Source organism: Meles meles, chromosome 1 (genome assembly GCF_922984935.1).
Source record: "Meles meles chromosome 1, mMelMel3.1 paternal haplotype, whole genome shotgun sequence".
NCBI classification, from domain to species: Eukaryota; Metazoa; Chordata; class Mammalia; order Carnivora; family Mustelidae; genus Meles; species Meles meles.
Window position 1 is genome coordinate 172,555,331 of NC_060066.1, and position 23,909 is coordinate 172,579,239.

At 47.5% G+C, this 23,909-nt stretch overlaps 1 protein-coding gene across 5 annotated transcripts in view; it reads left to right on the forward strand.

The window, feature by feature from the left end:
- The window catches only part of USP24 (ubiquitin specific peptidase 24), a 140,253-nt gene extending 118,694 nt beyond the window's left edge, over positions 1-21,559 (forward strand). For 3 of the 5 annotated variants that reach the window (XM_045996749.1, XM_045996833.1, XM_045996804.1), the window contains 13 exons: positions 12-108; positions 2,430-2,546; positions 2,971-3,063; positions 4,709-4,811; positions 6,601-6,722; positions 7,608-7,721; positions 10,030-10,095; positions 12,156-12,222; positions 13,350-13,428; positions 15,371-15,446; positions 15,866-15,952; positions 16,494-16,604; positions 18,798-21,559. In XM_045996749.1, coding sequence (XP_045852705.1) covers positions 12-108; positions 2,430-2,546; positions 2,971-3,063; positions 4,709-4,811; positions 6,601-6,722; positions 7,608-7,721; positions 10,030-10,095; positions 12,156-12,222; positions 13,350-13,428; positions 15,371-15,446; positions 15,866-15,952; positions 16,494-16,604; positions 18,798-18,860 — 1,195 coding nt within the window. In that variant the 3' untranslated portion in view covers positions 18,861-21,559. Of the gene's footprint in view, positions 1-11; positions 109-2,429; positions 2,547-2,919; positions 3,064-4,708; positions 4,812-6,600; positions 6,723-7,607; positions 7,722-10,029; positions 10,096-12,155; positions 12,223-13,349; positions 13,429-15,370; positions 15,447-15,865; positions 15,953-16,493; positions 16,605-18,797 lie in introns of those variants that run through there. The other 2 variants (XM_045996874.1, XR_006817163.1) reach the window with 2 other exon arrangements.
- Positions 21,560-23,909: the final 2,350 nt, after the last annotated feature.

Below are 23,909 nucleotides of genomic sequence, written 5' to 3' on the forward strand. Positions count from 1 at the left end.
CTGTATTTTAGGATTTTCTTGCTGGAGTGCAGTGTGAGAGAAGTGCGAGTTGCTGTGGCCACCATTCTGGAGAAAACCCTAGACAGTGCCTTGTTTTATCAGGATAAGGTCGGTCTCATTTCTGGGATATTATTTATATATTCTGTTCCTACCAGGTGTTCTGAATTGCATATAATATAGTAAGAGAGAGCACCTAGGATAATTTTGCCACCTAGAACGCACCTCCCGTGGACTGCCTTTCTGATAAATGCCAGGGTAGAAGGCACGTTGTCCTTGCCGCCTCCTATCCCAGGAGTCAGGATAGGCTAAGAAGTTAGGTCTGCTCTGGTCTGCTTCAGGATTTTCTAGAGCACTGCTTTTTCAGAGTCTTCTGTAAAGAGTCTGTGTTAGATTTCACTGAACTGAGATTAACTTGAGTCTAGAGACTCTGGGCTAGCCCAGTAGGCATTTTGAGCCTCACTTGGCTTTGTCTCTTTCCTACTAAGCTGTTTGCATGATACAAATCCGTCAATTGGCAGCCAAATCCCAAATAGTGCCGTCAATCCAGGAGCAGCCACCAAGATAGTTTCTTCATCGATCCCTATTACTCCCTAGGCTTTGTTCCTGTTCTTCTGGATTTCTTCTTCCTAATTCTATTTTCTGCAGTTTATTTTCTGATTCACAGTTCCACACATGTGAAAACAAACCATGGTATTTATTACTATCCTCAATCCCCTGAAATTTAAGTCTTAGGGAAATAAATGACATATACTGTAAGTCTGATTATTCAATCTGTTATTAAGTCCTAACAATATAGCACTTCTTCCCAAGTTTGCTGTTTCAAACAGCTGACACTACATGGAAAACTTTGAAAAATGTTATTTGCAGATCTGATTGGCTCCTTGTAGACCTTGGCTGGAGGCAGTGTGTCTCAGTGAACTAAATGTAAATTCTAGGAATTGCTTCAGATCCGGGTGTTACTCTGCTGTTCAACCTTGAGCAAGCCCTTAAAAAAAGATGCTAACCCAGTTACAGTAGCCGGCACCCGTCAGCATTGCCCATCCCAGCAGTCACTGTTAGACCAGACAGCCACAGGAGCTTTGCTCAGCCCAGAGGGAACAAGGAGGTCAAATACACCCTTTAGAGAGGACCTAGAAGAAGGTGTCTCAATTCCAGGAATTGTAAAGATGCTGACATTTGGTCTAAGGCACTGGTTTTCAGTCAGCTTAAACAGCAGGACCATTTTTCAAACTTCAGCTTACCTGGATGCAGAATATATAAAATTGGTCATTGGGAGCCACTTAGGACAGTTCAGATACCATTGTTCTGAAAAATCCCCATGGAGCTTTTCCAAAATATTTAACATAAGGGCCTCTAACTGTCCTCCTTCCTCCCACGTGCCAACCCAAACAGAGGATAGAAGCAGAATTAGTGCAGTCTCCCTAGAGATGGGGTCAGGCTATGACATAGTAGTCTACCAACCTCTAGAGGCAAAAGCACAGGTGGTAGGAAGGGAAGGGAGTGGTGAAGGAGAGAAGCATGCGAGCCATTGCCTCAGTGAATTCTGTCTGCTCTCCAGCTGATGCATTTTATGTGTGTTTCCCCCGCATCATGGAAATGGTGCCTCTGGCCACCCACTTTATATTGTAAAGTACTTTGAAAATGAGGTGCTATATAAACGTGGGTTTTACTGTATTTATAATGAGTGTGGCAGGACGGATGGGACTGTTTCAGAAGCCTTTGAACACCATCTTCAGGGGAGATGGCACTAACCAGAGTAGTAAGCTGGTCTTAGTTCTCCCGTCACAGATGAATTTCTAGGGACTTGTCCAAAACCAGTTGGGGTGGGAGGGAAAGAAGAGGCACTGTGATAACCAAAATGGTTTCTAAACAAATAAAATGTTTTTCAAAGCTTTCCATGAGGCGTCAGCGGGCTTTCAAGTAAGTTCACAGTTGAGTTGATATTACCGTTGTCATTCTGTCAGGCTGTTGCTCTCCATTTGCTCCATTGGCTTGATTTCTGGCCCCTATGCCTGTGTCTGTGTTTTTTATTCTTTGCATCTGTGATTATGTGAAGAAGTAGCGTAGCGGAGGGAGGGGTTCAAAAGTGTTTCCTCTAAACCCCCTGCTTTCTTTTAAGACACAGAGAGAAAATTGGCTCTACAGAAAGTGTGACCATTAGCCATAGAGTCTGCCCTTGAATCCGAAATCTAGAAAACAAGACTAGGCTACCTTCTTAACTGTTTCTACAGTACCAGTCTTTCCCTGGAAGATAAAAGCGATGATTCTGTTTTTGCTCTCCAAAGCATAAATCCATCTGAATCTGAGACTGGATTGTATCGATCAGATTTGACTCTTTTTCTTACGGTGATTTACTTCCAGTTAACCCTGTTACAAATGCCTGCCTTACATTCTTTTTCTTTACGTGATTTCATCTTTCTTCTAACCAGTTAAAAAGCCTTCATCAGTTACTGGAGGTACTACTTGCTCTGTTGGATAAAGATGTCCCAGAAAACTGTAAAAACTGTGCTCAGTACTTTTTCCTATTCAACACTTTTGTACAAAAGGTAAGTGATTTTTCTCTAGTAGCTTTTCCTAATATAGCAGGTTTCTAGTCTAAAGGAATTTTTTACACATGGAAAAAATTTGTACTGGTCAGTACTGGATTTAAAGATGTGGTCGTATGAGGGTTCCTTCTTAAAAATCTTAATCTATTGGTAGTGTGCCTTGCCAGAGTTCTGGAACAGTAGCTGTAGTTACCACAGGCAGCGGGAGGCTGCACAGAGCTGGGGCCTCAGTGTGTGTGTGGCACCTGCTGTGAAGCAGTGTGAGGCTGTTGAAACTCCAGAATTTTAACATGTATTTTCTGTATATAAATTACAGCATTTAAAAACTTACTGACCCCTTAAAACTTGTCATTTAACTGTGTTTTTAATACAGATTTTTGTCTGGATAGATCTGTAACTTGTCCTTGTCGATATCTTGTGACAGCAAGGTATCCGGGCTGGGGATCTTCTTCTGAGGCATTCTGCTCTGCGACACATGACCAGCTTCCTCCTCGGGGCCAACCGGCAGAACAATCAGGTAGCGCCGCTGCTCCATGGCCCTGTGCGACGGCCACAGTTTTGTTGCCTCGTTGTTTCTCTTTGTGCCAGTGAACGTACTTCATCCCCTAAGGGTCCAGGTGCCAGTGCTACGTGGCTTTTAAAGTTCTTCGGACTTCGGTTGTTTTTACAGCCTCCTGGTCGAAGTTAGTCTGATGATATCATGGAAATGACTAATGAGACTACCAGTCAAAAAAGTGTCCGGGGAGGAAAGATGGACTCTGAGCAGGGGGTTGGATAGGCCTTTGGGAAAGAGAGGCACAAGGGTCTCTACCTGCCCTTGGGGAGTGCAGGCAGCGCTATTCTAGCAGAGGTGGCTGGTGTGGGGGAGCCTGTAACAGGGCAGGATGGGCCGAGAGGCGGTGCGGCCTCCTGGGACCTGTCGCACACACAGCACCATGGCCAGAGCACAAGAGGGAAGTTGTCTGTGGCCGTGGGGCTAGCTGCATCTCAGGATGGCTCTCTGGCATGGAGTCTGTGGCCGTGAGGCTAGCTGCATCCCAGGATGGCTCTCCGGCATGGAGTTCCTGTGCTGGCGTGTTTCCCCCATCACTTTGTGTCTTCTGTTTGTGAACAGAAGTGTGAACAGGGTGATTGAACTGTGAACAGGGTGACAGTGCACTTGACGGCACACGCGGCCTACGGAGCCCCTTAGACGCCAGGCACGCTGGTTGCTTTACACATGTGCCTGCTCTAATTCAGTAAGATAAGCATTTGCCTCCCCAATCCCAAGCAAGCATCAGAGCTCAGAGAAGTGAAGTGACTTGTGTCAGGTCACAGAGCTGAAGTGTCATGGAGCAGGGACTCAGACCCAGCTCTGCTTTCCCCTCTCTGTAACGCATGGCATGGGCCCGTGTTCCTTTCTCGATGAGGGGACACAGCCTTGCTCCCCGGGGCTCCCCTCAGCTTCCTGTCGTGCTGCCTGTTGCCCTCTCCAGAGTTACCAAGTGCTGCCACCACGGCATGCTCTCTGCGCTGGTAGGACGTTGCAGTTCACAGTGTCTTTGTTCACTGCGTCTTTGTTCACTGCACGCTCTTTCTGCTCTGGGACTCCGGTGACACTGGCAGTTGATTGACACTGATCATAATTTAAATAAGATTTAATGGCATTAATAGTGTTATATACTCCATATTGTTTTACCTTTATGAAGCACATGTAATGTGGAAAAGATTCTCACTTTTCATGTTTCATTGGGTCCTCAAAGCCAGGAAGTAGGCAGGTAGGTAATCTCTGCCCATGCCTGGAGAGCTTAGGTGCTGTTACCCACATCCACCTGGCATGGTGACTAGCACAGGGGGGCCCAGGCACCAGCTCCCCAGTCTCCTGGGGTTTCCCTGTCATACTGTGGTGCAGCAAAGTTACCCAGCACATCAGAAGCATTCAGTACCTAGATTGAATACAGAAATGGAAGTATTTTAGAACACAAGTTAATGTGTCTGCAGGGAAAAAACACTCTGTAGCTAGCCTAAAATCCATGAGTTTCTTCTGTTTTGATCTCTTCTACTACCAGACATTGAGAAAGAATCATGGCTCAAAATAGCATGAGCCAGCCCATCCTTCCCCTTCCTTTTCATATTATTTCTGACCAAAACATTAATGTCCAGTCTATTTTCTCTGTTGGCAGATTCGTCGGTGGAGTTCAGCACAAGCACGAGAATTTGGGAATCTTCATAATACAGTGGCATTACTGGTTTTGCATTCAGATGTCTCTTCCCAAAGGAACGTTGGTGAGCTTTCACATGTCATTATCCAGCAGAAAAATGAAGACAGTGATTTTGTCGATAATGCATGGAGACTAATAATGTTAGCAGTTAAAGGAATGTTACTTCCCATTCGGCTATTTGATCTTGAGGAATACTCAAAATTTTTTGTTTTAATGCATTAATAATTAATTTGCATTAATTAAATGCAAAATTTAATGCATTTACATTTCTTTCTGTTTTACTAGTTCATTGCAAGAGAAAGTCAAATCATTTATTTGAGGACAAGGTATACAAGTATTTAAAAAAATACTCTGGTATTAGAGGCTGATTTAGAGTTCATTCGTCACCATACCTGGCATGGCTAATCTAGTGGGGAAAATAGCCAAGTATGGGTTGGAGTGTCCTAGTAATGTGAACTTGACCAAGCCACCTGACCTTCCTGATCCTCAGTATGAAATGGAAATATTAGGGGCACCTGGGTGGCTCAGTGGGCTAAGCCGCTGCCTTCAGCTCAGGTCATGATCTCGGAGTCCTGGGATCGAGTCCCGCATCAGGGTCTCTGCTCAGCAGGGAGCCTGCTTCCCTCTCTCTCTCTCTCTCTCTCTGCCTGCCTCTCTATCTACTTTGGATCTCTCTCTGTCAAATAAATAAAATAAAATCTTTAAAAAAAAAAAAGAAATGGAAATATTAAAAACATAATTCCCTGGGTATAATGAGGATTAATCAGATAAAATATTTAAAAACTTTGTAAAGCTAAAGAGGATTCAGATGTAGCTTATGTCATTGAAACGTGTTTGAAAGCAAGATGTAGTTGGTGCCTTTCCTGTTTTGTCCCCCAAAGCCAGCAGCTCAGTCCTTATTTCATGCAGCCGAAACATGTTACCTCTCTGCTTATCCAGTGTCCTAATCTACATGCGTAGCACGTTTTTTACTGTTCTGAGGCCTTGTCAGAACAGCAACAGCAATAACAATAACAATACAACAGGCAACTGGGAAGTATCCAGAGTTTTCTGTGTGCTGTGCCTTTCCATGGAGCTCTCGGCTCTGTGTGTAATCCCCTCCACCAGCCTGTGAGCCATGGTCCCCCTCCACAGACAGGGAAGCCAGAGTGCGGCCAGGCTCATGGCTCGCACAGGCCGCAGTCTGTGAGGCAGGCCTCTGACCGCCGGCAGCTGTGGCAGGCATGCATAGGGCATGGCTGGGAACATGTCCGAGAAATCCCAGAGCACTGCTTTGCTCTGGAACTGCGTCCTCACTCTGTAAGGGCTGGGGAGCCTTCGGGCTGTGAGGCAGTATGCGTCCTTCACTTTGACTCCTGAGCCTGAAAAAGACAAGGCTGTCTACCTAACTCGTGAGTGCAGCCAGGTTTGTGAAAGGAAGAGTTCGAGTCCTTGTTTGCTAGCACGTGGGGCAGCTCACCCCCTCCCTGTGGCTCAGATCTGCTTAGCATAGGTGGTGGTGGCTGGTCTGTGAGGGCAGTTGTTAGAGCAGTGGGTGTGTCCTTCGGCGTCTCTTCACAGGCGTTTGGGCATTTTCTTTCATACACTATATATACTTTTTCTTCTTGGAAAGATTGTCTTGGGAGGTCTACATTGTCGCGCTGACAACTCTGACATACACTGTGAGAAGTGGGTACACGTTTCCTCCTGTCTGCGTGCCCATCTTCCCCCACTAGGCCGTGAGGGAACAGGTAGGCTCTTAAGTACGGAGCCGCCCTGTGTGTGCATCTCAAGAGAACCGCTTCACCTTGTAGGTGTCTCTCTCTTGAAATAACATCATCTGAGACAGACTTGGTTTCTTTGGTCTCCTAAAGCTCCTGGAATGTTCAAACAACGGCCGCCCATTAGCGTCGCCCCCTCCAGCCCTCTGCTGCCCCTCCACGAGGAAGTAGAGGCCTTGTTGTTCCTGTCTGAAGGGAAGCCTTACCTATTAGAGGTATGTACTTGGTCTTCTGGAGCTCTTCTCTTTTTCTTCTCATTATTATCTACGTGAGGAGAAATGCCCCTTGTAATAGTTCGTGTGTCACTCTGATGTTAAGAGAAGAAATGAGTCTTTCAAATTAATTTTTCTTCCTGGGTATATGTCAGAAAGAAATGAGCAGCTGAAGAGAATTTTTGGTAATCCTCTCTGCGAGCAGGGATTGGACCTCTGGGTCCAGCCCAGCAAATTTCCCCTCCAGGGCTCAGGAGGTGAATGACACTTTGGCAATCATAGATACTCAGTTTATTATCAGAGGAGTTTGTTCCCCATCTTTGTGTATGTCTCTGGTCCCAGAATACCACAGCTCTGGAGCACACGTGTTTTGTAAACCTTGGGAGTGTGGGAATGGGCTGCTCACGGCCCTCTGTCGCATCACACAAGATGCGGCCCATCTGCGGCCTGAGTCCCCTCCCCTTCTGCCCAGAGCTACCTGCTCTTGACAACTTAATCCTCCAGTTCTCTTCCAAAACATGATTTACATGGATAAACCCATGAGCCGTGTGTCACACCGGTTTTTTAATCATGTCGGTGCTGTCTTACTAGGTTAACATAGTTTACTTTGCGATCTATCAGTGATTCTTTCCATGTAGTGCTGGGGGCGTATGTTTGGGGCATTTACCTTTGAAAATCGGATGAGAGTGACTCCTGGGGGGAAAAGGTGCACATTTGCAGGTTTTGTTCAGACGGACTTTGTCCCCTAGCAGTTAGTCAAAGAAAGCCTGTTTTGAAGAGATGTTGAAGATCTTAAGTTTGAGTACATTTCAGGTAAAATCAGAAACAACATGTAGACAATTAACTGTGACATAAGAAAACTTGAGTCCTTTTATGCTCCCTCACTAGGTAATGTTTGCTTTGCGCGAGCTGACCGGCTCGCTCCTGGCGCTCATCGAGATGGTGGTGTACTGCTGCTTCTGTAATGAGCATTTCTCCTTCACCATGCTGCACTTCATTAAGGTAGGACCGCGGAGAGGCCTGGGGAGGGCCGAGAGCCGGCCACTGAGATGCCAAGGAAGTGTTTCTTTGGTCTCAAGCAATTGGCTCCTTTTAATAACCTGTCGCTTTTCCTAATCATAAAAATAGTATAGGCTCATTTTAAAAAAATACAGAATGGAAAGAACTTCAAGTCTCACCATCATTAACAGTCACCATGAACATTGTCCTAGGTCTCCCTTTATTTCCTCTGCGTGTATTTTAACATGATTAGAATTTTCCGTCTCTCTGATTCTGTGTCTTTTTTTCACTTGACATTCTAAGTATTTTCCCATATCATTAAGTGACCTCTGAGGATATGTCATCTTCTTGTGTACCATAACTTACTTAGCCATTCCCTTCCTAGTGAGGCACATTTGCACTGGGCTTAATTTTTAACCATTTAGAATATATTTTATAGTTAATGATATGCTGTGGTGACCTTTATTTTGTAAAAAGGTTTTCGAATTTCAGGTTGTTTTCCTAGGCAACGTTTTAAAAATCGAAAGTAAGGGGCACCTGGGTGGCTCAGTGGGTTAAGCCTCTGTCTTCAGCTCAGGTCATGATCTCAGGGTCCTGGGATCGAGCCCCACGTCGGGCTCTCTGCTCAGCAAGGAGCCTGCTTCTCCCTCTCTCTCTGCCTGCTGCTCTGCCTACTTGTGATCTCTCTCTCTCTCTCTCTGTCAAATAAATAAATAAAATCTTTAAAAAAAAAAAAAAAATCGAAAGTAAGCAGGCGCCTGGGTGGCTCAGTGGGTTGAGGCCTCTGCCTTCGGCTCAGGTCATGATCTCAGGGTCTTGGGATCGAGCCCCAAGTCAGGCTATCTGCTCAGTGGAGAGCCTGCTTCCTCCTCTCTCTGCCTGCCTGTCTGCTACTTGTGATCTGTCTGTCAAACAAATTAAAAAAAAAAAAAAAATCAAAAGTAGGTTTTTCTTACCATCTGAAATAACGACAAAGTTCATCACGAAGGTTTGGTCAGAGTTATGATCACTCTTACATACGCTGCACTGAGCACTGTTCAGGCATAGTACATATTTCCCGCACTCAATTCCCAAGTAGTCCTGTGATGTAAATAGTGTCCTCGTCACCATTTCACCGTTGAGGAAACCGAGGCTCAGAGTAAGTGACTCTTGCCCTGTGTCACACAGCTGATAAGTGGCAGAGTGGGGATTTGAACGTCAGCAGTCTGGCTCTTGGACTCTGCTCTGAACCATGTTGTTCACTGCCTTTCTAGGTATCACCAGAAAAACCTTTAAGCCTGTGCATACTTTTATTGGGTTTTGGTTTTTTAATTTTTCATCCTTAATTTTGAATTGCATGGATAATACCTGTCTGCATATTTTTATGTGTGTGAAAAATTAAAACACAGAGATAAGGCCAAAGTCCACGTGGACCACCACCAACCCACCTTGTCCCCTGTCCACCCTTCCCTGGGGATCAGTACTGTCACCTGGGCATGTGTCCTCGCAGGCCTCTCTCTGTGAATGTACTCCGTTTGTAGTCATCCCTGCCCAGGGGGTCTCTGCCACGCCTTCGTACCTGCCCTGGGGTTTGTCATAGTGACACATATAGTGCAAACAGGCAGTGGCTGATCGGGGACTGTGTGTTCAGGGTCTTAGTAAAATGTGTCTGCCCTCAGCCTCTTCCCATGCAGCCCCAATCAGAGGTGCCTGAGTGTCTCTTCTTACCCTTCACAATTACATGACCTCAGGCAAGGTTCTTGTCCATGAAGTGGGGGCGAAGCATGACTTAACCTCACAGAGGGTAAAGATTCGGGGTGCCTCCTTTGTGGCGGCCTTGGCCCCTCAGAAGGGTGATGCTGTAACACTGTGCCATCGCCCACAGTCCCACGAGGCCGGTTAGTGCACAGCACATGCCTCTTATGAAACCTCACACTGTCCTTGGGCATCTTGGCAGAGTTTTCTGTGTCATAAGCGGACTTGTCTTACATGCGTCTCTCCTAGCATGCTCACCGCAGAGCACGTGTCCTGGAAAAGAGAGTAGGACACGTGTGAACGACACAAAAGATACCTGGGCCTGTTCACTGAAAAAGGCTCCTTTCCTTTCTGCCTTCCTTCCTCTCTCCTCCCTCATGTCACAGTCCAGGGTGACAGTGCTGCAGTCCTGGAGCCTGCGTTAGTCCCAGGTTTAGCACGCAGGCAAACTGGGGCCCCATGAGGGCAAGTGACAGTGGTAGAAGTAGAGCTTGAGGCCAGCCCTGTTGCGGGCCACTCTGATGGGCTTGCGCCTGAAGACTCACTGGAATCTTTATGCTTTTAAAAAATATTTCAGAACCAGCTGGAAACAGCTCCACCCCATGAGTTAAAGAATACGTTCCAGCTGCTTCATGAGATACTGGTAAGTGAAAGATGTTCTGATCCTCTTGTGCTACTGATTAAATTTACTAGTTAGCACGTGTTTGCAAACAGAAAGGGTGTGTCCTTGTATCATTTTGCACTGGATTGGTCTGCACTTAGTGAGCCCTCTGTAGGCCAGTCAGGTTTGTTACTCCTGGCTGAGAGGCGAGAGGTAGGAGACCAGGGAGGAAGCTGGACAAGTCCGGGAGGGAGAGTGCAGAGAACCAGGGCACGTGGACAGCCTCACCTTGCGTGGGAGACCGTGCTGCTCACAGACGTTGTCTCCTTTAAACCTCATGATAACCGTCAGAGGAAAATTGCTGGCTTTACAGTTCATGCAAATCTAAGACACCATCGACTCTCTATGTGCTACTAAAAATACTACTTCCAGGCCACGAAACCGGAATGTAATTGACTGTAGGATGCGTCCCAGTTTCAGAAGTATGAAAAGCAGGGGAAAATTCAGTCGTAAGCAGTGAATTGCTTATTGAAGTGGAGGGATTTGCCCAAGGCCACCGTCGAATTAAAGTGATAGAGCCAGGATTTGAGCCAAGCAGCTGGCTCCAGAGCCCAGGCTGGCCACCAGAGCTGGTGTACAGACACTATAAGTAAGTAGATGGCATGACCAGGAGAAGAGGGAATTGATAAGGGCTTGGGGAAAAAAGCCCAGACCAGATCAAGAAAGGCTGCCTGTACCCAGAATGTGTGGGCTTTTACCCGTAGACCCATGGTTGCACATGGGTGGCCAGGTTCTGCCTGTATGCCTGTTTTATTTGACCCAAAATTTTGTAATTTCTGGCTTCTAGCCTATCTTGAGAAACCAGGTAGTGTAATGAATTGGTCTCATTTCCCACCTGCCCCACTCACCTTGACCAGTTAGCTCTCGCTACCCTCTGATCAGGTACATGCTGCCCAGTCCCCCTCTGTCCTCACTGCTCAGTACCATCATGCCTAGCCCACTGTGTTCGTTTCTTCTCGTTTTGGCCTCTGTAGACATTTCATTTTGCAACCTTTGCTGTTACTGATGAGCGCTATAGGCAGACCTTAACAAGAAAGTGACATGACTTGATTTAGGTTAGAAAGCTTCTGCTGGCACTTGTTTGGAAGGCCTGACTGAAGAAGGACGTTTCATGTTGGAACGGAAAGACCACAGAGTTGTGTGTGGCAGTAAACTGGAAATCACAGACTGAGGAGACACAGGGCAGAAGCGGCAAGGGACAGGTCTCCATGTGTTTGGGAAAGAGAAACAGTAGACTTTGATGACTGGGTGAGCTGACGAGCACCTGGCCCAGGGCTCTCTAAACAGAGCGAGAGTCCTGGACACAGGGTGGGCATTTAATAAACACTTCCGAACAAGAAAAGACATCACTGATGGCATTTATAAAAAGCCTGTCTCTCTGGCCCTTTACCTCCTATTTGGTCCTAATACTTTGACAAAATACAGAAGACTGTTGCTCCTCTGGAGAAGGACTGCACATTGTTCGTCTGCTCAGCAGCAAACCACTGAGCTTACCGCCCTGTGCACAGGTCAGTGCCAGGCACTAGAAGTCCGGCCATGAGCAGGACACAGTTCCAGCCCCGTGTGGCATGGCATAAACCTCCTAGCAGTGTGAAGAGCCTATATTGTAGCAAAACTCCCAACAGGGTTTCAGTAAACAGTTTAGACCCTAAACCTCTTATCCTTGGGATCATGAAATACACATCTTTGTAGCCCACTGTAGCTTCTGTGGAGAACTGTAGAGGTAAGAACACAGAGACTGGAAATGAATGGGTCTTCAACTATTACTTGATCATTTTTCATCTTTAGTTTAAAATTTGGTTGAGAGTTTGAGTCCCGTGTTGGGGAGTAGATTATACTTAAACAAAATACAATAATAAAATAAAATTTAAGATGCTGTTGAGATATATGCCAGTGACGTGTTGTTGTTCGTCTGTGTTGGGTTTTGTTAAGTTAGGAACTAAATTAATCTCTTAAACAGAATCATTTTTTAAAGGCACCAGTGAGTGGCCTCATACAAGTTCCTTCATTCATTTACCAACCTTTGTCTCCTTCCATCACAGGTCATTGAAGATCCCATACAAGTGGAGCGAGTCAAATTTGTATTTGAGACAGAAAATGGATTATTAGGCAAGTAGCCTGGCCTTCCTGAGAAATGTCTGTAGCACACCCACAGCCAGGAAGCCCGTTGTTCTGGCTGGCCTCCTCCCCGACCGGTCCCCCCAGCGCTAGTCAGCAAGGGCTCCAGGAGAGGTCTGTTGGCCGTGGGCTTCCGCATTCTGGTCAGGAGACGTGAAGTCAGAGGATCTTACCAGCTGGACAGCTGTCCCCCTTGAGTCAGCAAGGTGCAGCCGGGGCTCCTGTTACTGGGTCAGCTAAGAGTCAGGGGTGCTGTACTGTTTTCAACAAGCTAAAGGCTACTTTCCGAGGCCAGAAATCTTTCAGTCTGCTCTGCAGCCTTCGGGGAGAGAAAAAGCTCAGGCTCAGAATGGCGTCAAGCTCATAAAATAGGATTGTTTTTGTTGTTTTACCTGTGGTATGAATGCATCCAAATTTCTCTTACCACTCATAAAATCTTTTTGCAATTTTCTTCTTAGAAGGCTAAAGTGGCTTTAATGAGCTCTTTCTTAGAAAAAATGTGATTAGAAACCATCCTCTCCAACACCCACCACCCCGCCAGTATTGCCAGTTAATCTGAGTCATTCTAGAATTTGCTCTGTGGCAAGAGATTGAAGACCTCCTCTTATTGCAGCAAAGAAATATGAGCTACAAAGTTGTGTAGCTGCAACATTGCAGGCCTCCAGGTGGTACCCAGCTTCTCCAGACCTCCAGACCCACATCAAGGACTATTTATTCTTATATCCACAGAGCACAGAGCAGGAAGCATTTGTTGAACCGAACTAATACCGTAAATTACCATTTATCAAACTGAAAGTGTTGTGACCACTCTTTTGTCAGGAGCATGGAAAAGTTCGGAGGTCTCTGAGTAATCAGCTGTGGAGGTTTGAGCTCCTTTTGGCTCTTCCAAAAGGCAAACTTCCACTCCCACATACGTTTCTGGAATACCATCGAGAGCAGTGTTTTTGCCCACTAGAATTTGGGGGATCCCATTGAGGCCACACCGCCATGCTTTTAGTTGCATGCCCTCTCTGCTGCTCAAACCAGCTGATTGTGAATGTTCAGGATAAGCGGTGTTACGGGGACACAACTTTCCGCGTTGTGCTTTCTTGTCACAATTCCCTCTTCTCTTTGCTCAGCCCTGATGCACCACAGCAACCACGTGGACAGCAGTCGCTGCTACCAGTGTGTCAAATTTCTCGTAACTCTTGCTCAAAAGTAAGTATTGACTCCAATTGCAGGGGAAGAAATGGTGTGTTTATTTACCAGGGAAAAAATCTCCCTTGGTTAGTTCCTAGAGAGCCTGACTCAGAGCATGCTTGCTTGGATGGTTCAGAAAGCTGTTCACAAGATCTCGAAGAGATGTGAGGAGGGGTGTCAGAGGAGCCGCAGATCTAATGGAATCCAAGAAAAGAGCCAAACCAGCAGGCCTTATGTGGGAAAGGCAGGAAGCAAGGCAGATTCGGGGACCTTCACAGCAAGAGTCCCTGAAGTTTTGCTTGAGATAGCTTCCAGCAATGTAACTTCACTACCAACTCCATCACGTTCTAGGTCTCCACTTTCAAAACAGTCTCTCAAGAGACAGAATCGTGTTATAGCTACTCAGACTCAGGAACCCAGGCACTTTATGAAGTAACGTTGCCTTCCTTTCATTTAATCACAGAGACAGCTCTGTGAGGTTAGACTCTGTCAGTCCCACGTCTTGGGTGGTGTGAGCGCTGTGCCTGCTGTTAGAGCTAGGACTTGAGCACAGGCTGATGGCTTTCAAGGCAGAGGTTCTTTTTGTATTTAATTGTGGCAAAATATACACAAAATCAGGTTTGTCACTTTAACTATCTTTAGGTGTACGCGTCAGTGGCCTTAAGTACCTTCACGTTATTGTGTAAGCATCATACAATCCATCTCCAGAACTTCTTCATCTTCCCAGACTGAACCTCTGTCCCCACCCAACACTAACTGCCCACTCCTGTCCCCTATCCCTCCAGCAACCACCCTTCTACTTTTTTATGAATTTGACGACTCCGGGTACCTTCGATAAGTGGAGTCACACGGGATTTGTCCTTTTGTGCCTGGCTTATTTGACTTAAGCCTGATGCACTCGGGTTCATCTGTGTTCTAGCCTGTGCCCGAACTTCCTTTTTTAAGGCTGAATCCTGCCCCCTTGTACGGCTATACCACGTTTTGTTGGCGCATTTGTTAGTCCACCGCCACTTGGAAAGTAGAGGTTCTCAGAGTTAGAATGAGCCTTAGTGGCCAGCTGCCTCAACTCCCCTGTGGAGCACGCGGGGCCAGTGGGAGCAGAGTAACTGCGTGGCCGCTGCTGAGTCCCCACCCAGCCTTCTGTACAGCTTCACTGATTTTGCTCCAGATTTTTCCTGATTCTTAAGCATGAGGATTGCCGTCCTTGGGTTTGTGCCAAAATAAGAAATCTGTTGAGCCCAAGCTGCTGTATGTGAGTGTCCTCAACAGATGAATTGAGAGCCTGGTCGAAGTAACGCATGAACGTGCATTTTCTGGATGACATAGTGTTGTGGACACAGGTGGAGACCATCCTGCCGCAATGGTGGGTGCATTTCTAGGCTTGATGTTGGCGGCGTGACAGCATAAGTACTTGCCTGAGTGGCATTTCCAAATCGTGGTGGGGCCGCATGGTACGTCTGAAGCGTGTCCTCCATCCCTCCATTCTGTACGCACAGTATCGCCATCAGTACTGTTTTTGAATGTGAAGGACAACTTCTGAGTGGGCAAGTAAAAATTCTCCAGGACCACACTTTAAAGTTGTTCTTCCCCCAATATCATTTTTAGCCAAGTCACAGAAGTGTAAAGACTAGTTTGATTCTTTCAAGAATTATTTCTCTTATTAAATGGACTAACTAGGGGGTTTTTTGTTTTATTTTTTAGTTTCTGTCTTCGAATTATGATAGAACTGAGTGGATGAGGTCTTCTAGATAAGATTTCTCACTACAAATTTAACCTTTTTCTGCTTTTCAACGTTTACATGTGAGAACGTATTCCAAGTAAAAACTTCATAGACAACTGAAATTTAGTGGAAGTAGCATTTGTGTATCAAAATGAAAAGGTAGAACAATTGAAATAAGGGTATTGACAAGGCAAGCATTTGGCTAATACAGATCCCACCCACCCCCACCCCCCACCCCAGGTGCCCCGCTGCTAAGGACTACTTCAAGGAGAACTCACACCACTGGAGCTGGGCTGTGCAGTGGCTGCAGAAGAAGGTAACTGCCCCTTGAGCTTTGCTGGCTGTCACCCAAGAAGCACTTAAACCACCGTGACGTGTTTTAACCCGGGGTGCTGCTTGTCAGGGACAGTCTCTCCATCTGGAGACTGGCCTCAGAGTTACTTTCAGACTTCAACCTTTTTCAGAACAGTTGATAACCTGTCTGTACGCATGAAGTTCATGTCTTAATACAGTGTCTGAACTTGGTAGGTGGGAGAGCAGGGGTAATAATCTGACACACAGTGGTTCACTGAACTCTTGAGAGCCGACGTGAGATCCTCCCAGTGTGACAGAGGATCCGGGTGGATCTGTGTGCTGTGTTAGACGCGTTTTATAGTTGAGTATCTAGTGGTAGTAATGATGGCTCACGTGGGCTTGTTTGTTGTCTCTGATGGCGTTTTTGACCTCCCATCTCAGATGTCAGAACATTACTGGACACCACAGAGTAATGTCTCTAATGAAACATCAACTGGAAAAACCTTTCAGAGAACAATTTCAGCTCAGGTGAGGCTTCTCTTTCTGTTTTGTGTGGCTTTAAATCCCAGAGATAGGATTTTCAGTGCATTTCTCAGAAGCCACGGCCTCTGAGATGAGAGGTGTAGGTTAAAAATGAGAAGGGGCTGGGGCGCCTGGGTGGCTCAGTGGGTTAAGCATCTGCCTTCAGCTCAGGTCATGATCCCAGGGTCCTGGGATCAAGTCCTGTGTCGGACTTCCTGCTCAGCAGGGAGTCTGCTTGTGCTTACTATCTCTCTCTCTCTCTCTCTCTGACAAATAAGTAAAATCTTTAAAAATAAGAAATGAGAAGGGACAGAAGAGGTAAATTTTCTGTGAAGAGAAAGCATGTTGTTGGGCAGGTGGCAAACTGTGCCAGAAGAAAAGCATTGAGGGTTACAGAGGTTGAGGGCTGTGCTGGTGGCTGCTGGGCGAGCACCACCTGGAGGCTCCCACCGTCTCCAAAGATCAAGTGGAGGGTCGTTGTCTTCAGTAGCACTGCTGCCACCGCATACCCCCTGACTTTCTCCTCTCGTGTTTCAATCTCCCACAGGACACGTTAGCCTATGCCACAGCTTTGCTGAATGAGAAAGAGCAGTCTGGAAGCAGTAACGGGTCAGAGAGCAGTCCCGCCAATGAGAACGGAGACAGACATTTACAACAGGTATAGCTGGGCCCACGTCCTCATGGGAAAGGGCCCCACCTGCTCTGAAGTTTTCCATAACCAAGGAGAAAAGGAGACACCAGCCCTCCCACTCCCCACCTCGTGGTCCCTGTCCGAGGCTCACCAGCAGTGTGCTTGCAGAGTGGAACAGTGCTGCCGAGTAAAGTTACCACAGGGCTCTCACCTCAGTGTCTGGTGGGCAACGCCTCGAAGGTGGGCCTGATCAGCCCGGATGCAGCAGCGTTCCTCCTGGGTGGGTTCTCTTCATTCTGCCAGGGTGCCACAAATCACCCCCTCCATCTCTGGCTCTCATCAGCCTTCCTGGAAACACAGACCCTTGAAGGGCCATTGAAATACCCACTTGCGGGGGAGTCGAAGAATACCTTTAGGCTTGTTTAAATATATATATATTTTCAGTACTGCTCCGTCTAGTGGAAAAAGGAATGAGATGTATCCACAGCACACACTGGTGAAGCGGGCATGACCGGGATGGTGTGTGCCGTGAGGGCGGCCTTCTCTGGAGTTCACCACAGTGCTTGGCACAGAGACCTCATTAAATGAATCTTGTTGATGTCGTGTATGCCTTTTCTAACCTTTTAGATCCTCCCAACCACCCCATGAGGTCCCTGTCACCTTGACTTTCCAGAAGGGACACAGAGGCGCAGCACTGTGACGCGGTTTAACCCAGGGTGCTGCTCAGCAGCTTACCTCCTCACGTGCTTTGTTTGCAGAGAACATAATGGCTATAGGACAGGAGCTCCTGCAGCTGCCAGACTCAGTCCATGCGAGCGTGGGTGCACGTGCATGTGAACACAAACACACACATCCTGATCCCCTCCCTGATCCCCTCCCTATCTGTACACCTCCCACAGCATTTGGACACACTCCGTTCTCCCTCGTCCTTTGAAAAAATCTCTTCTTCCCTCTTATCCCCTGCCTCCTTTCCCCTTCTTCACAGCCAGACTTCTCCAAAGAATTGTCCAGACTTGCAGTTTCTTCCCTCTTGCTCTTCCTTCACCCTCTTCCCAGAGGCTCCCTGCCCTGTGGCTGGCTCAGCGGTTGGGGTGACAAGTAGGCTTTTCAGGCCTTATGGTAGTGGAGCACTCTGCAGAATCCAACCCTGATGGCCACTCCTGCCTTCTAGAAACACTCTTTCCCGGGGCTTCCATGGCACCTCACTCTCCCAGCTTTCCTCCAACCCAACCCTCCCCCCAGCCGTTCTTTCTCCATCTCCACCAACTTGATTCTTAACGGGTGCCACTCAAGACAACCCAGCTCCGTTCCTCAAAGACAGCTCGCACCCGCCATGCCCGATGCCTCCATCCACTCCCACAGAAGCAGGCCTCTGCCTGTGTCTTGTCATCAGTGGCACCCTGTGCCCCAGACACGCTGCAGTCCATTCTCAGTCCCGCCAGGCTGACCATTTAAATCTCTCTGGGCTTCTGTTCCATTGTCTTAAGCACCTTGGTATCCTGGGGCTTTTAAGAAGCCCCTGCCTCGCCCTTGCTTCCCTCTACTTCATCTGCTTAAACTTTGTACGGCTTTCCATTGCTGTCAGGGTAAAGGCCAGAATCTTCACGGTCTTGCTTGATGGGGCCCCTGCCCACCTCTGCCCCCTTCATTTTCTGACTTCCAGACACCAGTGGCCTACTTGTAGTTTATCAAATGCCCTTTTTTCTTTCCACCTTAGGCCTCCCCCATTCCCCCCCAACCCCACGTCTATCTCCCACTCGCCTTTACCTGTCCTTTCGCAGAGTCCCTGTTCCTTCCCCACCCCCACCACCAGCTAGTCCCAGGACACATGGCAGGCATTCAGAACTTCATTAGCGTGTAAACCAAACACCACACAGCTGGTGACGGAGGCAGAATTCAGGAGTGACCCAGAGTCATCTCCAGCAGCCCTTCCGTCATGGTCCCCCCAAGTTCTCACAAGCTCTGCAGCCCTGTTGCCTGGTAGCCCAGTCACCTGAGGCAGGTTGCTGGGTGCCTTCGGTGACTGTGGGAGAACATGGAAATCAGAGTTTGCATAATCGGGAACTCTCAGATATAAGGTCTTAGAGCTCTGTTTTATTACTCTTCAATAAGTCTTCTGTTGTTAAATGCACTCATTTACCGAACACAGGTCAGCGGGCATGGAGAAGCTTTTCTCTAACTTTACTGTGCATAAAGTGAACCTCCTTCTCTTTCTCAAAGGGTTCAGAGTCCCCCATGATGATTGGCGAGTTGAGAAGTGACCTTGACGACGTGGATCCCTAAAGGAACAGACACACCCAGCGTACAGTGAGGAGTCACAGCTCGGTTCCCGGGTGCTCAGCGCTGTTCTGAAATCAGATTCTCACCCTTGAGCCCTTTAGAAGAGCCTGCAGCTTGGACTAGGGAGCCTGCCGTGATCCCAGAGGAGTGTGGGTTTTTAAAGAAGGCACTCTTGGCCCCTGGAGAAGGTTCAGGAGCTGTTTGGCCGTGGGAGAAATCCTGCCCACGGATCAGCGGCCCGGTTCACACGGGGATTCACGTTTCTGTGGAGATTCTAGGAAATAAAGCTGGTGGCAGACTTTTTTGTTACACGAACATATAAGAATGAATGGGGTAAAGCTGTTGCTTTCTCTATGATGCTACAAAAGAAATTCCTTTCGTTTTTATATTAAAAAAAAAAAAGCAAGCTGCCTTTAGATATGTGGGGGCAAATTTTTAATCTTGCAGTAACATTGACTAGGAATATCCAATTTAAAATGATGTAAAGATAGGTGATAAAATTCCTTTTCATTGTAAAATAGTAGTTAAAGAACTCCGTTTACACAGACCTTTGTATTTAATATGTCTCCCTATTTGTATAGAATTTCAGACGGGTCAGGATGAGAGCCCTGGGCATAAAGTCGGATCTTGATGAAATGTTACCAGGATCAAAAATTGGGAAATTTATTATGCTCTTTAACATACATTTCTGATATAATTGAGGTTGAAAAGAGCAATAAAAAAAAAAGTCCTCCAGAAATACAAGGTGCATTCTTCGACATCAGTCACTAAAGAAGTTACAGAATTTCTCCCCAAATCTGGAAAACAGCAAAATAAAAAGCACTTTAAATTATAATCTTACTGAGTTTGACTTCATAAAAATCATCTTTTTAATGCTTGGAGACATATTGAATAAACTGTAGTCTTAAATCATGTGATCCACAATCATTTGCTTTTGCTTAAAATGTAGTTACTAAAACCCTTGGTACTGGTTGTATATGAGGTTAAATATTTGAGTTGAGAAACGCTGCTCTGTGAGTTGTAGTAATTTTAATGTGGAGAAGGAACTTGACACTTTGTTTCTCTTCAACATTACTAATGAACACCAAAAGAGATAAGATTTGTTTTCCCAGAAATAACCAGAAAGTAATTGAACAACTGTCCATTTTGTTGGTATTTCCCAAGTATAGTCACCATCCACATACTTCAAATTAGATACCAGCTTCCCTTCCTCCAGAGGGAACAGGGGATCTGCCAATGGATTTCATGTATTTTGTACATTTTGTATTTTGAGTTTCTACACCCATTTTCCGCCCTATTTTGCCTTTAGTTACGTGTTCTGCCTTGTTTCCAACTCCCCGTGGTGGACTGAGGAAGCTTAGGACGTGCCAGGTTGCCCCTGTCAGTTAGATTTGCCAAGTTAAAGAGGCGTGGCCAGCCCCAAAGTGCCTTTTTGGTGGCTTCCGCATTGTGTGGACACGCAACAGGACAGACAGCTTTCACCGCAGTGCACTCCAGCCCCAGGCCCTTCGCTGCTGAACGTGAGTTAACTGTGCAGCCAAACCAGTTTGTACGTGTGTCTACAGCCCCCGCAGCCTAGCGATGTCCTTTGTCAAGGACACGGTGCAGATAGGGCGGCGTTTAAGAGCAGAACTGCGTCCTCAGAAAATTGGTCAGAAGGAGTTGGCAAATTGTACATGGTTCTGCTGTTCTTGGAATTTCAAATGTGATGTTTTAACATTGATTTTGAGTTCTCAGTACTCCCATGTCCTCCTGTTTCCCTAGCACGCCCCCGCCCGGTCTTCTCTCCACCCCCATCCTCACAGAACGATTGTGTAGGACATGACCTTGAAATGCCAGTGATGATCTGTGTTGGGATATCATCGCTGGCAGCTGCACTCTCAGGAGCCCAAATTCAGGAGTGAAATTGCCACTTCTAGTCCCTTATTTCCTATGGAAACAATGCCTCCCACCAACCCCGGCACCTGCCGTCCTCACTGTAAGGCTCCATCAGGATCACCCGTCACTGCTGTGCATCATACACTCTGGTTAAGTTTGATTGTGTTGTTGCTGCAATGACCATCACCTCCTCTTTGCCAGGAACCACTTGATTTCCAGCGGCTGCAGACTACAGCTAACCTGCTGATGACTTTTTTTTAATGTACAACAAAGTGACAATTACGACAGGCTTACCTTGGAAGAGTTGTCATTTTTACTGCCAATTTTTTGGACGAAGATGTTTTTATAAATCTTTCAAAATGGTCTGCACATTGAGTAGGAATTGCACAACTAACTCAATGCTGTGTGTTCTCAAGATGCTCCCTTCGCAAGGCCCACCGCAGGGTGCCGCGTCTGCCCCTCGGGGGCATCTGGGAAGGAAAACAAACGAGCAGCCCAGCGGGTATCTTGCCCACGACTTCTCCTGGAGTACTCACACGGTCACTGGCAACTAGAAGAAACGGTAGGACCCAGAGCATCGTGTCCTCGGACTTCCCCTGTCTTGCCCCGCCCTCCCTGCTAACATTGAGATGTGTGCAGTTACCTTTTGAGCTTGGAACAAGCAGACTGGAATTTTCCTCTGCTACCTCTTATGTACAAAATCTTGTTTATAAAATTTCAAAAGGAAGTAGATAAACTAGGGGAGACTCTTAATCCTAAATTTGGTTCATGAGTGGCAGAGTTCTTAGCTTCTAAGGGTATAAAATAAATTTTTCAAAAATCTAGAGTTGGAGTGCAGCTGACCTTCTTCTCTATGGTGCGGGAAGGGGCACCGTGAGCCCAGGGCCTGGAGCGAAATGGCTCTGGGGTAGCTTTTGGAACTTGGCGCTGATGATGGGAGTCAGGCCCCTCTTTAATGATCAGGGGTGTTGGGTTTTCTAAGCCTTTTGTGGTTCTTTCCTTTTGGATAAGGATGCCAAGCCCAGGCTGCTGGCCTACAGACATCTCCCCATAGCTCTGAGGTCTCCCAAGGGATCCCCGTGTGAATCATGTCCCTGGTCAAGCCAGGCTTCCTGTGGGCTCATAGGTCTCAGTCTTGCTTCTAATGTCCTGGGTGTGTGCACATGACTCCGCATTTGCTGCCCCAAACCTTCCTCTCCTGTGGCCCACACCCATACCTCTCCTACTTGTAGTGACCACCTGCTAACATAGACAAGACCCAAGTAGCTCCCTTCTCTCAATCCTGGAGCGGTCAGGGTATGGCTGTCTCATGAATGGGCACCTGATTCTTGGGGAAGGGAGGCCATGTCCAGCACCACGTAGCCGGCCGAGGTGCCTGTGGTATAGAAACGGTTCTTCTCTGGCATTCAGGCTGTTAGCATCGGGCAGTTCATGAACTCTCTCCATGATGCTAAAATGTCAGAAAACACAATTTGGGAGGATTTTTGCTTTGCAGGCAGATTCCCTTATCATGGGTATGGGCTGCTTCAAAATAGGCCTTGCTTAAGAGAGCTGCACTTGCCAGCTCTGAGGCCGGAGGTCCCGTGCTGAATGGGTAATGACACAATGCAAACTGGACTGAGACTTCGTAATTTCCAGTCGTGAGAAGTGATTGTGGATATAGTACTGACTCATTACAGAAGCACTGGGCATTTGTATAACTGTCTTACTCCATAAACTGAGTCTGTGCCAAGGGGAGAAGAGAATGAAAAAGACAAGGAACCAGAGCTTGGCAGTGGACGTGGAGGGGAGAGCATTGAGAAAGCCACAGGGGCACTGGTTACCAAAGGGGGTGGTGGGCAACCACCTATGGGCTCAGGGAAGACAGGTTTTATCCTAAAACAGACCTAAGTGCTCATCAATACCTGATTTACTCAACCATTCCACAGATTTTTATCAAGTGCCTATTACAAACAAGGCGTCATCCCAGACAGTCAAACTCAGGTCTAAGAGTCATGACCAAGTTGTTTTTATTTTAAAAAGCCACCGTATAGTTACAAAATCAAAACAGAAGTCTAGAAAAGCTTCTTGCTATTAAGGCAGTAGAGAGAGCGGTTTGCGAACAGACCAAATAGATAAATGCTTGGTTTTGTTTGCTTGGGTGGGGGTGTGGGGAGCTCAAGGAGGGAGGGAGAGTTGCCCTCCCCCTCCAGCTCTCAGAGCCCCCCAGCCCCCCCCCATCATGGAGAACTGCCAGCACCATTCACCCAGTGCCCCGTCCTGGCTCACAGTGCTGCTTCAGGCCTGTGTGCCCCTTCTGGGCCCCAGAAGTTTACCTATAAAGATGGGGGTTCCCCCTCGCATGCTGTAACAAAAGGCTTGGTTTTACAGGCAAATCTGGGTTATGTATGGGCCCCACCTCCCTTCCTGGCCCTGCAGGCTTGTCAGGTCTCACTCTCAGGTTCCCAGTAGCTTCCTCCCCAAAGCGTGGATGGTGGTGTGTCCCGTGCGAGGGCTGGGTGAGAAGGGGTGCAGGCCCCACAGCCTCCCCACCCCGCAAGCCACAAAGCTGGCCCTGGGGGCTGCTTCCTGCTGGCCACACTGGGCACACAGCCAGGCCTGCACCTGAGCACAAAGAGGGCTGCTGGAAGAAGCACAGGCCAGCCCCTCAAGCACCTGGGATGGTCTCCCACCTCCAGCTGAATCTCTCGCTGTCTCCAGTGGCTCAGGAGTGGGTATGAGAGCTCAGAATTTCGTCAACAAAAGCTGTCTTCCCTGTGAGCCCTAACAGCAAGGCTGGGAGAGCCCATGAGTCCACCACACTGATGGAGATCCTTCCACAGGAGTGGGGACTCGAGCCCAGGTCTCCTGGCAGCTGCCCAGGGGTTCATTCTGGCCTCAATGTCCTCACTATCCAATGGGTAGGATAGACCCTGCCTTTGTCCCAGGGCTACTCTGAAACCCTGTGGGAATGTGGGTGGAGAAGCACCTTGGCCATCTGGAACCACCGGCCAGACCTGGGCAAGCACATCGCCCCTGTCAGGGCCTAGCAGCTGGCACCCCCATAGTATGGAAAACATCCTCCTCGATCAGGGGGCAAGAGGTGATGGCCCAGCTGCCCATTTCACACTCACTTTCCCCTTCCGGCCCTTAAGTGTCCACCCGAGGGAGGATGACTGCCTCCTTCAGGAAGCC